Source organism: Myotis nattereri (genome assembly GCF_964212035.1).
Source record: "Myotis nattereri genome assembly, chromosome: 2".
NCBI lineage: Eukaryota > Metazoa > Chordata > Mammalia > Chiroptera > Vespertilionidae > Myotis > Myotis nattereri.
Genome location: NC_138076.1, coordinates 119394866 through 119409078, shown reverse-complemented (window position 1 = coordinate 119409078; position 14213 = coordinate 119394866). Strand labels below are relative to the sequence as shown.

General features: G+C 50.1%; 1 protein-coding gene across 1 annotated transcript in view; it reads left to right on the top strand.

The window, feature by feature from the left end:
* Positions 1 to 14213, top strand: part of CACNA1C (calcium voltage-gated channel subunit alpha1 C) — a 224941-nt gene that overhangs the window by 145693 nt on the left and 65035 nt on the right. The window contains exon 26 of the mRNA XM_081083633.1: positions 23 to 133. Within this exon, the coding sequence (XP_080939759.1) occupies positions 23 to 133 (111 nt within the window). The remainder of the gene's footprint in view (positions 1 to 22; positions 134 to 14213) is intronic.

Genomic DNA, 14213 nt, shown 5'->3' with positions numbered 1-14213 from the left:
CACAGTTCTTCCCTCCGCTCAGCACTACGGTCAGAGCTGCCTGTTTAAAATCGCCATGAACATCCTCAACATGCTCTTCACTGGCCTCTTCACTGTGGAGATGATTCTGAAGCTCATTGCCTTTAAACCCAAGGTAAGCCTCTGAATAAAAGACATCTGGTGTGCAGGCACTAGAGGGATGGAGTACCAGTATCAAAAGAAGGAGAGTGAGGGGCAGAAATAATCAGTGAAGGGCCATATCTTCTCTGATGATAGATAAATGCTCCAACTCCTAAACCTGCCAAGATTGGACCAGGTCAAGTCTTTGAAGTAGAATCTCAGCTCATGGTCTGGAGCCAGGGGTCCTCAAACTACGGCCCGCGGGCCACATGCAAATACAAATATTGTATTTGTTCCCGTTTTGTTTTTTTACTTCAAAATAAGATATGTGCAGTGTGCATAGGAATTTGTTCATAGGTTTTTTTTTAAACTATAGTCCGGCCCTCCAACGGTCTGAGGGACAGTGAACTGGCCCCCTGTTTAAAAAGTTTGAGGACCCCTGGACTCTGGACCATGGCTGATATGGACAGGACACAGATTTGCCCCCGAGCTGAGCCTTTCCATCCAGGGAGGCAGATGATGCTCTTCCCTCTCCCATTTCTCACTTTGTCTCTGGCCCATCCCCCAGTACATGATCTAGAAGAAACTATGCAAACCAAACCTCTCCAGGCCCAGCGCCCCAGATCCACTCAGGCCTCTGTTCTATCCTCCTCCCATTTCATCAACCACCAGCCCCGCTGTAAAAAGCCCAGCCAGGGCTGCATTTGCTCAGGGCTCAGTATTCTAGCCCAGTGGTCGGCAAGCTCATTAGTCAACAGAGCCAAATATCAACAGTACAACGATTGAAATTCCTTTTGAGAGCCAAATTTTTTAAACTTAAACTATATAGGTAGGTACGTTGTTATTAACTTAATTAGGGTACTCCTAAGGCTTAGGAAGAGCCACACTCAAGGGGCCAAAGAGCCGCATGTGGCTCGTGAGCCGCAGTTTGCTGACCACGGTTCTAGCCCATGGGGCCTCCTGTTCCCCACCTCAGAGACTACATCATTGCTCCCTTGCATCTTCCAGCACCTGAAGGGCAGTTACCTGCAAATGTCTATGCTTTGCTTCTTATAAGCAGCTCCTCAAAAAGAGTTTGAGAGACAAGAGTAGAACCCTTGGATGGATGAGGCAGGGTAGGGAAAGCTGGATTACCTATCACCTTGGATTATCTGTGCCCTCCTTAACCAGCCCCACCCCATTGTCCTGGATAATGGAGAAGCAGGCTGGTTTGAGCAGCACCTTCTGTCTTCCACCCCTGAAGAGAAGCCAGAATCACTGGCATCCACTGACCTGGGATTCACAACATGAGCAGCTACTTCTGAGGGAGAGTCTGTAACAACTCAGTGGCTCTCCTGGCTACCCTAACTCCTGTCAGAGAGCGATGAGAAGATTTGGTTCAGAGAGAATTGTTCCATACGGACTTGAGAAAACTCTCTGGCTTTCTGTTCCTTCTCTTCCCCTCCTTTGTTAGTTTCCCCAGATGCATCACAAATCAACAGAAGGCCAAAAGGAGGAGTCCCTGGCCATGTATTTTATTGCTATTCAAATGTGTACTTGTCCCAGGACTAATTGGGGCAGGGGGTGCTCCTTGGCTCTTGGGTCCATGTTCATTGACAAGCTATCCATCATCTTTTTTGAATTAATATTCAACCAGCATTTCTGAATAACCTACCATGTGCTACACATACCTCATTGCATGTAAACCTCAAAATGCCCCTATACGATAGGTCTTAGCACCCCCACTTTAGGGAAGAGGGAAGTGAAGTTCAGAGCAATTGGGTGTAATATTAATTACACCAGTACTAATTAGCTTAACTGGGAACAGAATCTAACACTTCTGAGTTAAGGTCAGTGTATTTCCACATCAGCTTGTTAGCATCTTTCTACATCAAGTGTTCTGCTGGGTACATTTCAGAAAGAGGGAAACAACCTTTGAGATACGCCAAAAATAAGACTGACAATATTCTTAAAATGCTGATTTTTCTTTCCACTCAAAGAATGCCTAGGTGTTTTGGCTGATTTTCAAAGAATTAGACTCCTAATGAAGGTCATCTGGTGATGAGAATGGTGTTTTCCTGCTTCCTCCAAGACAGCAATTATAATCTTTTCCCTTCTATCCTATTCCCATTAAGGGACATAAATTTTTGTCCTGGCCTAGAGAAGACCACTGAATATCCCTGGCCACTTTCTGAAGGGCTCACAGTACCTCTGCCCACCTGTGGGCCAGGAGTACTGACAGGTTCACAGCCCACAGCGATATGACTGAGCAAGGCCAGGAATTCAGGATCATTGCCGAGTTGAGCTTCAATCTCAGATGGCAGCCCCTAGGTAGGGAAACTGGCATCACTTTCATCTAGTTTCATGAGACATATGGTTTAAATATTTCAAAGCCTTGAGTCATTTCACAATTGACTCAGATGTGTTTCTGATGATGCCTGACGCATTCTGCAGGGCCCTGCAGTGGACTTCCTGAATCAGTCTCACGAGCACGGGAGATGTATTGAGCAAACCTGCCCCAGGGTGCAAATAAAACTGACACCTGCAGGAGCCTCCACCTGAAGGACATTGTGCCCAAATCCTGCAGCTCTAGGAACGAGCCAGCCTCCCAAAACTAGCCAGCTGTGGTCTACAGCATAAAGTGCTGCCTAGTTTCCTCAACCCCTAGTTGTCTATTGTGAGAATATGGGAAAAACAAGGAGACTTTTCCTAAAGAAGAAAGAGAGCCATCCTGGGGCCATTTGCATTTCACCCGCAAGGGTCAGTCTGTGAAGAGAACGGGAAATGGACCCTTCCTGTGGATGCCTCTAAGTGTCTCCTGGCAGGAGAGGGTGCCGGTCACTGAACTGGCTGGCCAGCGAAGGTCAACCAGTTTGGAGGAGCATTGGGAAAGCAGGGCTCCCTGGATTCTTATTAAGTGATATTCTTCATTAAGGAATAGACTCCAGGAAAAGCCTCCCCAAACATTTCAGGCAGAAAACCAAACCAGAAACAACTTGTAGCTCTGGTGAAAATATCGAGCTGAATGTGCCCAAGAACCAGGGCTTCTGACAGTGACCTGAAGTTAATTCCCATTAGTTGAATTCTGTTGCACCTTATCACTCCCTGGATGATGGTTTATGTGTGATATGAAAGGGTTTACACTTGTGGACAATCGCTGTAAAAGGACAGTTAGGCAGCAACACAGTCACAGCCAGGGAGAAGTGATCTCAGGTTGCCACTACTTGCTTTTTCTTGTCCTTCTTGTCTCTGTGATTGGTTGGTGGGTCAGTCAGTCATTGGTGGTGTGCGCTCTTGCTTTCATTGTCTTCAGGGTGATTAGTGTTCCCAAGTTCTTCATTTCTATCTATTCTCACCACTCAATGGAAAATGAATTACTCAAGTAAATCCCTGCCCCAAATTCAACTGCCCCACTCCTTAGATCCACACTTTGTTCCAAAAATACACAAAAACGATGGGTGAATATAAACCAGTTTAGAGCAGTTCAGTCCCCCACCAAACCCCAGGGACCTGAGTCTGCTGATGTCTGGAAGAGTGGGAAAGCTGAGACAGTAGGATTGATTTGAACACCTAATGGCATGCCAAAGGAAATCCCCTCCTGAGAGCAGAGGGCATGCCTGGCTTGGGGCAGATAGCACCTGGTCCTACTTGATTGTACAGGACCAAGTTGATCAGCATGAAAAACTGGTTAGAATGGTCTGAAAATAACTGAATAGCTGGGTTGCTTTCCTATCATGAACTGAAATTTGTCAAAAATGATGGATAAATATTTTTAAGACACACTTTAGGATAAGCACTGAAAAATATACAATGCCTAAGAATAAACCTAACAAAATATGTCTCAAATCTCTACAGAGAGAACTATAAAATTTCATAAAGATGAATTAAAGAAAACTTAGTAAATGGAGAAATATATCATGTTCATGAATTGGAAAACCTAATATTATAAAGATGTCAGTTTTCTTCAAACTGATCCGTAGACAGCACAATCCCAGTTAAAGCTCCAGGTTGAACTTTACCCAAGGTGGGAATAGCAGGAGAAAGGGAGCCACCCAACAGGAACTTTATGGCCAATCAGATGACCTTGGGTGGGTGGTCCCAAGGCTTCAACCTAGTTGGGCCGCTCAGATATCAGGAGAGGCAGGAACCTGCTTCTAGAAGTGGTGCCAGTCACGACACTCCACTGTCAGTAGGGTTTTAGTACCAAGAGTGATGCTGCGACTTTGTTGCCTGGGATTTGCTGTTGGCAATGACTCAGCAAGGGTGAGGGGGTGAGGAGCAGCACAGGATGGGGCTCTGCCTTCCCCTCCTCACTAGAAGTCCATCTGCCCAAAAAAGGAGAAGCCCACCCAAACAGAAAGTTTCTAGCCACTCTCCTCCCCCACAGGTCTGCCCGTGGTCATGGAGGGGCGACGAGGCAGGAACTGCTATTTCTGAGACTTACCTCATTCCCAGTGGCTGCTGCCCACTCAAGGAGCATGCCCTTCTCACTACCTCTTAGCATCTCTCCAAGGGGAAGACTCTGGGGGGAGTTGACCCTGGCAGCTCTCTGGCATCAAGGTCTTGGTCTCTCTGGCTTTCTTCCAGCCTGAGAATAGTCCGGAGAGGTGAATGGGCCCAAAGTGAAAGCACTCACTGACCTTCCTGGCCCCCCGTTTTCTTGAATAAGAGCAACTGAACCTCGGGACTCACCGTCCTGTTGTAGGACAAATTAGGGTCCAAAGGCATTTCCAACCTGAGGGATGAGTGAGGCCTCTAAGCCAGCACTACGTAATGGAGCGTTCTGCAGTAATTAAAACATCCCGTACGCCCTGTCCACGAAATAGCCACTAGCCTTCTGTGCCTAGTGAGCACTTGAAATGTGGCTAGTGCAGCTGAGGAATGGATGTTTTCATTTTGTTCACTTTAATTACTTTACATTTCTTGGGCTGCATGGCTCGGACATGGCTTCTGCCCAGGACACTCCTGTAGTGGCTGCCCTCTGTCCGTCTTGGCTTCCTCAGCCCAGCTGCCTTGGCTTCAGGAAGCTGATGGTTTCTCTCACCCTCCCTACTCTTTCCCCAGCTGATAATTTTCTACCAGGAATCAACTCTTGATAGTGGAAGCCATCTTGACAGGGCGAGCTAGCCTCGTGCCCTGGGGTCCCCAGTGCGGGTTTTCTCCTGAGTCCGTCCGCTCTCCCAGTTGTCCCAGGATCCCCGCAGGCCTCGTCAGTGTGGAGGCTGTTCCCCTGCGGACCCTTCCTCACCTAGTTCCTGAGCTGGTCCGAGGAAGGCAGAGTGCCCTGGCAGGTGTGGTCTGGAGTTGGTCTTGCTGCTGTGGCTGAATGGGGGAGAGGGCTGTGCCTGGTGAGCACAGCCATTGGACTTCTGACCAGGGTTTCTGATTAGCATTTAGTGCCTCAGTAAAACTCAAACCTGTGAGCCCTCGCCCCTGCCCGGTTCTTACACATCCCTTCCCCAGGATGCAGCGCCTGGCCCTGCACACCCCAATTGCTGGACAGAGACTTGCTGCCTGATAGCTTTGACACCACTGCCAAAGTGGGCTCCGACTTCCAGCCGCGCCGCCCACTGTGCCTGGCATCCTCTCCCCGCCCGCTGGCCTCTCCGGGAGGCTCCAGCCTGCCTCGCTGCGTGCCCTCTAAACTGTCTGGGCTGACTGCTGCCACCTGCGCTCAGGCAGGGGATTTGGCTAACATTTTATATGCAAGCGAACAGTGGGGTAGTAGTTCAGCTGACACCCTGTTTTCTCAGCTTCAGAGGCTTTTTGAAGCTCCTGCTACCTTTGAGGAATGAGGACACGAAACCTCGGAGAGCAGAGACAGAAAGCAGGTGGCGTGGGCAGCAATGGCTGATGCTGACAAACAACCCGTTCCTCCTGTCCTCGGACTGCTGCCCTGAGATGCCCATCGGTGGCCCCTCGGTGCTTCCCTTGGCTGGGTGCAAGGGCTGAGCCATAGCTGGAAGGAGCGTGGGTAGTGAGATGCTGCAGCAGCAGCTGCTCAGGACCACAGAGGTTAAGCACTTTCTCTCTGTTGGGGTCACTCACCACAGCACTGGGCACAGCCTGGCTCAGGTCTCGCCGGCATGCGCAGCAGCGCTGCGAGGAGGAAAAGGCTCTTGAGTGGCCCTCACAGGGGTGAGCACTGTGAGTGCTTGAGCCAGGGCCAGTCTCTGCATCTTGAAGGTCTCAGCCTGAGAGACAGTGTTGCTGGCCTTGGACTGGCTGGGCAGGAAGGCAGCCTTCTTCTTATTCCTAATTAGCATGTTAGTGCCTATCCGAGTGCGGGGCATCCCATGGTTCCCAGTGGCCCCAGAGTAATCTTTTCTCTGCATACAGTGTTGTTCTTAGGGAAGGCCTGTTGCCCTGCGTAGGCGAGGAGCCTGTGGGGACCCCCAGAGGGTGTGGTCAAGGTGGGAAGTCCTCACCAGCTGCCTCTTTTCACTGGGCTTGTGGCAAAAGGGACAGGTGAGGGCAGTCCAACTTCCCACGTGGACAGGCAGCAGGAAAGCTGGAGTGGGGAGGGCGCATTTTTCTGCAAAGAAACTCTGCAGCTTAATTCTTGGTCTGCTCTGTCAGCTTTATCCATGCCTAGAACCTCCTTCCTTAAAGCTCCAGCATCAGGCTTCCCTTTGGCAAACAGCTTTCTTCGCACAGCCTGAAGGCATCCTGCCCTCCCTCCAGCCAGCTCGGGCTTTTCTGGGACACCCATGCCCTGTACCAATGTGAAGGGCACTCCTGAGGCTGAGGGTCCAAGTCATCCAGGCAGGAAGGCATTTTCTGACCCTGCAAGAGCAAGCTGTTCCTGGGGAAGGGACCAGGGGCTGACACTCACCAGGAGGTGGAGGGCGGGGAGGGCCCTTCTGAAGGTGACTCCACCCCAAGTCCAGCGGCAGATCTACTCATCTGACCCAGGAAATATTAAGCATTTGTGCCAACTGTGAGCCCAGCCCACCTTCCTACTCAGGCCAGGGAGTCGTGGTTTTCATTAACTTCCAAAATCAGGTGTGCCCGCTGTCCCCCAAAGAAAGCCAGTGGGGAGCATGCCAGCGGATAGGTCCCAAAATACTGCCAACTCTGACAGAAACAGAGGCACTGGACAGAGGGATGCGTTACCCTGTGTTAGACAAGCCACTAAGCAGCAGAGCAGAGAGGTCTGGCAACTGCCACCAAAGCCCTGAGGGGCAGCCTGGGCAGATGGAGTGAGAGGAACCGCAGGCCAGGGTGCCTGTAATGCACCGGGACAGCAGCTGAGGCGCCGAGAAGACCACCGGCAAGATTCCCCCAGGCCAGGCTCCCTCCACCGGGCAGGAGACGCTGATCCCCACTCACCCTCTCGTGAGCTGTTGAGAGAAATGTCCCTTAGAGCCCAGTGAAGAGCAGGAGAAGGAAGGAGAGAGTGAGATGACTAGCAGGAAAGGAGCAAATCGGGGCCACTGGCTCTTGTTGAAAGCTGAGAATCTTTTAGAGACTTGGTGTGTTTTTACCAGATAATTACATCGCCTGCTAAAATCTACTTTCTCTCGAACTTTACCTCTGGCTCTAACTGTACCATTCACAGACATTCCCCCTTCTAACAATTTAAGTGGTGCAGTAATTCTTGTGAGGCCATATGTATGATTGATTTAGTTTTAGAGAGAGAAACTCTAATTTGTTGTTTCACTTACTTATGCATTCATTGTATGTGCCCTGATGGGATTGAATCTGTAACTTTGGTGTATTGAGACGAAGTTCTAACCAACTGAGCTACCTGGCTAGGGCCCTGGCTTTATATTTTTACAATGCAAATTTTATTTCATTTCTTTGCTTAATCATCTACTGCCCCAAATTCCACAAAGAGAGAAAATTCTGGTAGATTGAGAACCAGGAAGCCCATCTCCTACCTCAGCACCACCTTGAATGCGTTGGGGGTGGGCAGGGAGGGCATAAGGTTCCTACATGCACTGTTCTTCCCATGCCTCAGTTTCCATAACGTAGGAAGACTGGCTTAGCGGACTGTGGTGAGACCAGTGAGGTCATGTCTGCCTTAGCCCATCCAGGCTGCTGTAACAATACCACACACTGGGTAGGGTATAAACAACAGAAATGTATTCTCACTGTTGTGGAAGCAGGAAGCCCGAGATCAAGGCCCCAGCATGGTCACATTCTCCCAGTTGGATAGCCGGTGCCTTCTTGCTGGGCCCTCATGTGGCGGAAGGGGCAAGAGAGCTCTGCGAAATCTCTTTTATAAGAGCATGAATCCCATTCTTGAAAGCTTTGCTCCCATGAAGTAATCACCTCCCAAAGGCCCTACCTCCTAACTCCTCTGGGTGTCAGGATTCCAGCCTGTGCCTTGGGGGGAGGTGGGGAGCAAATACTCAGACCGCAGCAGTGTCTGCAGGTCACTAAGGCTTCTGGGGAGAGTGCCATCTGGATGGAGTGTGTTCTATGCATGAGCCCTCAGCCTGGGAGTCTGCACCCAGCTCTCAACTCAGAACAAAGGACCTTTGCCTTCTGCCTCATGTCCTGCTTGTTCCTTTCCATTTTTAAATTGGTCTTTTTGCAGTTCTGGTGTTCTGTCATCTCTCATCCTGAGCTCATGCGTGCTACCCCTTCCTGCAGATGTCTGCCTCTCACTATGATATACGTCTAGGGCTCATCTTCATGCGTCCTTGAAGCCCAGTTGTGCTAGGACAGATACAAACCATGCTGCTAATGCCTAAAACTGCCGCTCGCCCTTTTCTGTGACCAGTGCCACCCATGGCTGGGCTTCCCCAGATCTGAGCCCAGTTTTTCACCATTTCCGCTCTTTCTCTGTCTCTAGGCCTTGTCATTCTTCATATTATTATCTTAAGAACTCTCGACTCTATGCCGTTTGGCTAGTGTTTTGCTGCAGCCTAAAGTTAACCAATAACCCACAAATATTGTATTGAGCTTCCAACGCACCAGGCAGTGTGCTTGGTGCCAGGGACACAATGGGGACTGCAAGCCGGTGAGCCCTCGTGTGGGTTTTAAGAGCAGACTTCCCTGACTCTGGCCCCCTCTTGGGTCTTGTAGAGTCCCCACTTCACCGTCCCATTCTTCCCTAGGAAACCTGCTATTCAGCCTGGTACTCCCATTCCTATTAAAAAGAAGTGATGAATAATTACATTAACCAATTTTGTATCAATTCTTAAAATTAAGTAATATTCAGAAGCAAGGAGGGAAGGAAGTAATATACAGGGTATCACAAAAAATGTATATACTTTGAGTAATTGTAAAGGCAGTGCTTATTAAAATGCATTTCATTTTCAGAATTGAGCTATCAGCTATTAAAATGTGTATACATTTTGGGGGGACACCCTGTATATTGTGTCTGTGAAGAATCAGACATTTTCCATTCATGATCTCAGTCAAGCTATAAGACAAGTAAAATGGTCTTTAGGAAACTGGAGAGCAGAGAAAAAATCGAAGTAATGGGTCCAAAACAAAGAGCCATTTTTGTTGTTGTTTTGGGGGATTTTCATGCAGGTTTAGGTGATTCAAAAGCCAAGTTTTTTAACTACACTCTCACTGAAACAATGAATGTGAGCAAATTGATATGTTGCTTTGCACTTAGTGGATCCTCAGCAAGTATAAGCAAACCAGAGACAAAATGAAAGCAATCCATTCTCAAGTAGCAACTCTATGGAAACATAATAGTCACTCCCTTCCTATATCCCTCCACCTCCTCTGAGGCCCCATTCTTTGGCCCATATGTTCTCCTAGATGGGGCTGCACTTTCTGATTTCCTTTCCAAATATGAAGTGACAGGTACTTTGAGGCTATGGGACAGTCACCTGACAGGTGGGTTCAGGAGAGTGAAACAGTAACCTAATGTACCCTGCTATTCACGTGTATGTGTGCACACACATGCACATACGCATGCACACACGCATGCATGCACACGCATATACACATGCACTTGCCGTGGAAGACTTTCAAGTTGCAGAGACAAAAATTAGACTGCTGAATTCCTTGAAGGAAGAGAGTGTTTCATATGCATTTTTGTGCCATGAGAAGCATTCAGTGAGCATTTAATGCATGTGTGAGTGAATGAATGAAAATTATAGAACTAGAGAACAAGGTAAAGTGTCGGAATATTAATGTTAGAAAACACCATTAAGATCATGTATCTTTCAGCACCACAGAAATCTCTACACATTCCTGTTTCTAGAGGCATCTGTGTTGGGAATGCTCCTTTACACTGAACTGAATGGCCTCTCTGTAATTTCCACTCATTAGCACAACTTTTTCCATCTTTTCTTTCTATAGTTGTTGAGCACTTCTTGATGATGTTGAGACATGGTAGCATCTTTACAAGGCTCATGGTGTCATGACACCAGTAAAAAAAGAGGTTGCAGAATAGGCAAGTGCCATGCTGGGGGATGGGTTACCACAGGGAGAGCCGCGGAGGAAGAGGCAACTGTTTGAGAGAAGGAGTTCGGGAAGGTGCCGGTTAAACTGAACCCTGGAGGTTGAACAGGAACCAGAGAAGAGCATTTCAGGCAGAGAGAAAAGCAAAGGCCCTGAGGCAGGGGTGAGCTCAGCTTTTTCTGGGGCCTGAAGCAGTGAGTGAAGAGGAGGTGTGGGTAGGGCCAGAGTGTGCAGGCCCTTCGGGACTAGTATGGGATGTGGATGTACTCTCACTGCCCTCAGAAACCACAGCAGCAGGGGCCTGAAGTGGGGCATTATACAATCTGATTGTGGTTTTGAACCGGCGTGCTGAGTGCTGGTGAAGAATAGGCAGTGTGGTGATGGGGGAGCAGTTCAAGCCTACTGTACCTCTAGATCCAACACAGTAGCACCTGCAGCATCAGGTGTCTGTAAATGTCACCGCATGAGCAAAAGAAAGCCAGCCTCTGCAGATGCATCCCTGGTGGCCCCACCCCCTCACTCCTAGAGGCCACTTTTGCCCCCTGCATCATAGTGGTGCCCTGCAGGATCCCAAACACCCCCTAGAGCAGTGGTTCTCAACCTTCCTAATGCTGCGACCCTTTAGTACAGTTCCTCATGTTGTGGTGACCCCCAGTTTCATTGTTACAAATTGAATATAATTAAAGCATAGTGATTAATCACAAAAACAATATGTAATTATATATGTGTTTTCCAATGGTCTTAGGCCACCCCTGTGAAAGGGTCGTTCGACCCCCAAAGGGGTCGCGACCCACAGGTTGAGAACCGCTGCCCTAGAGGGCAATGCACTCCCCACACTCAGAACCACGGCCTTAGGCTAAGGTAGGACTTCAGCCTCTTATTTAGTTTTCCTTGAAACCTCTTTATCCCAACTCTTAAGAAACCAGGGTCTCCCACCATCCATGGAACCCCTCAGCCCAGAAACTTGGCAGGGAAGGGAAGGAGAGGAAGGGAGGCTGCAAGGGGACACCAGGGAGCCAGTCAGCCAGCCCAGCAAGGGCGTCAGCCTGACTGAGGAGCTGCGTGCTGCGCCAGGCAGCCTGTTTCTCAGCAGCCTGGTTGGTGAGTGGGCATCACTCTGATTATTATTTACTTGTGGAGTGCCCACAGGGTACCTGTTAGAGCAGCGCAGGCAGACAGGCATAAGTGGGCTTTGTCATGGGGCCTCCCGCCTGCTCTCGTACCCAGGGATTTGCATATTGTTGCAACACTGTGACAGGTTTCCTTCTTGCCTGGCACTTGAAAGCTTAAAAGTCACTATGAATAATAAAAAATAATTATATGACTTGCATAAAGCCTTGTGTGGGAAGGGTAGTATTAGCTATTACATTTAATTATTTAATGTGGAAAATTATCCACATTGTATAAAGAAGCCCGGTGGGAAGTACGCTGGTTCCATCTCCATTCCTGCCGCTGAGAAAGAGACCCGACCACACCAAGTCCGGGAGGGGAAGAGGGGTCGCCAAAGCTGTGGAGCTGTGTGCAGCCCTGACCCCCCAGAACGGAGGCACTGCCAGTGCTCCCACCGGTGCTGCGGGGAAGGGGGGGCCATCTAGGATGCAGGCGGGCAGCCTGGCTCGAACCCTGCAGCAGTCACAGGAACAATCCCAGCCACCAGCAGGCACCGCACAACCCTCGGAGGGGGTGCACCGTGGTCCCTCCATCTGCCGGGAAGGAAGCAGAGGCTGTGGTAACATGCCTGCACAACTCAAGGCTCTCTTCTGGAAGTGAGGACAGTTGCTCATTTCGTTCACATTTTGTTCACTACAGTGGGTGCAGATTGCAACTCACATGATCGCAGTTGGGTCACACCTGCCTTTGCTAAGTAAGGGTCCGCTCATCACGCCAGAAAGGGCCTGGAGACGGTAGGGTGGGGCCTGCCAGGTCTGGCTTTGGAATACTGTCCCAGAGTCTAGGACAGCTGGACTGGACAGGAGAGAATTTGAGACAGGCAGACCACAGAGGCTGCATGGGCTAAGCTCCTTGGCTGCTCCTCCCGTCCTCCCAGTCCCAGGGCCGCCTGGTCTCTGCCTTCCCTGCCTCTCCACAGTGTCATGCGGTTCGTTTGACTGTAAAGTTGCCTGCGTACTTGCAGTGCATCTGCTGGCCTTGCCCGCTCCAGGGGTAGGTCCATGCAACACCCTATCCTGGAGGAGTCCTTTGCACAAATCAGCTCATGGCTGGCATTAGCATGGAGCACCTGCAGCCTACGCGGGTGCAGACTGAGGCAGAGAATGAACCTGCTAAGGTTCCCAAAGATGCTTAGTCCATAACCAGCAGTTTTCATCTGCTCCCAGAGGAGAAAACCGAAAGTGCCAGGTTTGGCCATGTCTGCAGGCCCACACCTGGCACACCAGGCACCTTGTAAGCACTCATTGATGAGATAAATGAATGAGGGCCTTTAAAACTTTCCTGGGGAGGGAAAAGCTTAATTCCAAAGGCAACTGGAAGCAGATGATGTCCAGTTCAGAGTTTACATTCCTATAAAAATTTTGAGAGCAGCCCCCATCACCACCACCACCTGGGCCCTCACCAGAGAAGGCCCCAGGCCCTGACCACACCCCCTCCCTGCTCCTGCCCTCTGTCCCTGCTGCCCCAGGCTGTCTGTGCAGTGTGAGCCCTCAGGCATTTCTGAATGAATACATCGCAGGGAGGGAGCCTACAGACAAGGCAGAGATCCTCGCTGCCTCCCAGGCAGCCAGGCCTGGGAGCAGCTGTGTGCTCCATTATGCCTTCTCCATGAGACACCGCTAATTTCCATGATTACTGTTATGCCTAAATGGCATCCTAATGTAATACAATTTATATTATCTCTGCTTGGTGTCAGTTACCATTGTGTTCCAGGATGTTCCCTGGCACTGACTCTTCACAAATGTAGAGACTTCACTACTGCGCCTCCCCCAGCTGCATGCAGCTCTTCTCCCTGTCCCCTCAGCCCCGCCCATCCCTCCGTTCCACAGCCTGAGGCCCAGGAGAGATCAGTGTGTCCAGGACCTGGGCACTGCCTCCCACCCACCACCAACCCCTCCGCTCAGCCTCCTGACGCAGATGCTTGCTCACTCACGCGGGGCTCTGCCCTCTTTCAGGAACCCCTTCCCTGGGTTAAGTGCAAGCCATTTTTTACCCCCTCCCGTGCATTTTAGGTCCTGCCTCCCCCAGGTGGCCCTGACCCCTTCCTCCAGCTTCATGGATTCCCGCTGCTTTCCTGTCCCAGTTGCATGGTCACTTCAGAGGTCTGGGCCCACTCTAGGAGCTCTCCATCCTGCCTGTCTCTCCTCTTCCCTCCCCTCCTCTCCTCTCCAATTCTGTCTCTCTCCCTCTCTCTGTCCTGTTCTCTCCCCACCACCTTCTCCCCATTTTCGACCCTCTGTGTGGTCTTTCCTCTTTTCCTCTTTCTCCTCTCCTGCCTTCTACCTGAGTGACCTTTCCCATCAGTTCCCTTCTCAGCTGTTCTTCTCACACGATTTCTGTAATTCCTCCTCGTCCCTGCCATCCCCATCTCTTGGCAGTTGTGCTCCCTCCCACCCCCCAGACACTCTTCCTCTGTCAGTTTTCCTATCTGTTCCTGCTCTCCGCCTCGATTCCAACAGCTCCATTTCTAATCTCAACTCAGGTGTCCCACTTCGACACTCTTAGACCCCATGTGTCCCTGGAAGGGAACGGTCTTTGGGGAGAGACTCGCAGACAGACTGAAAGTCCAGAGTCCGCTTTCCTATCAGGGC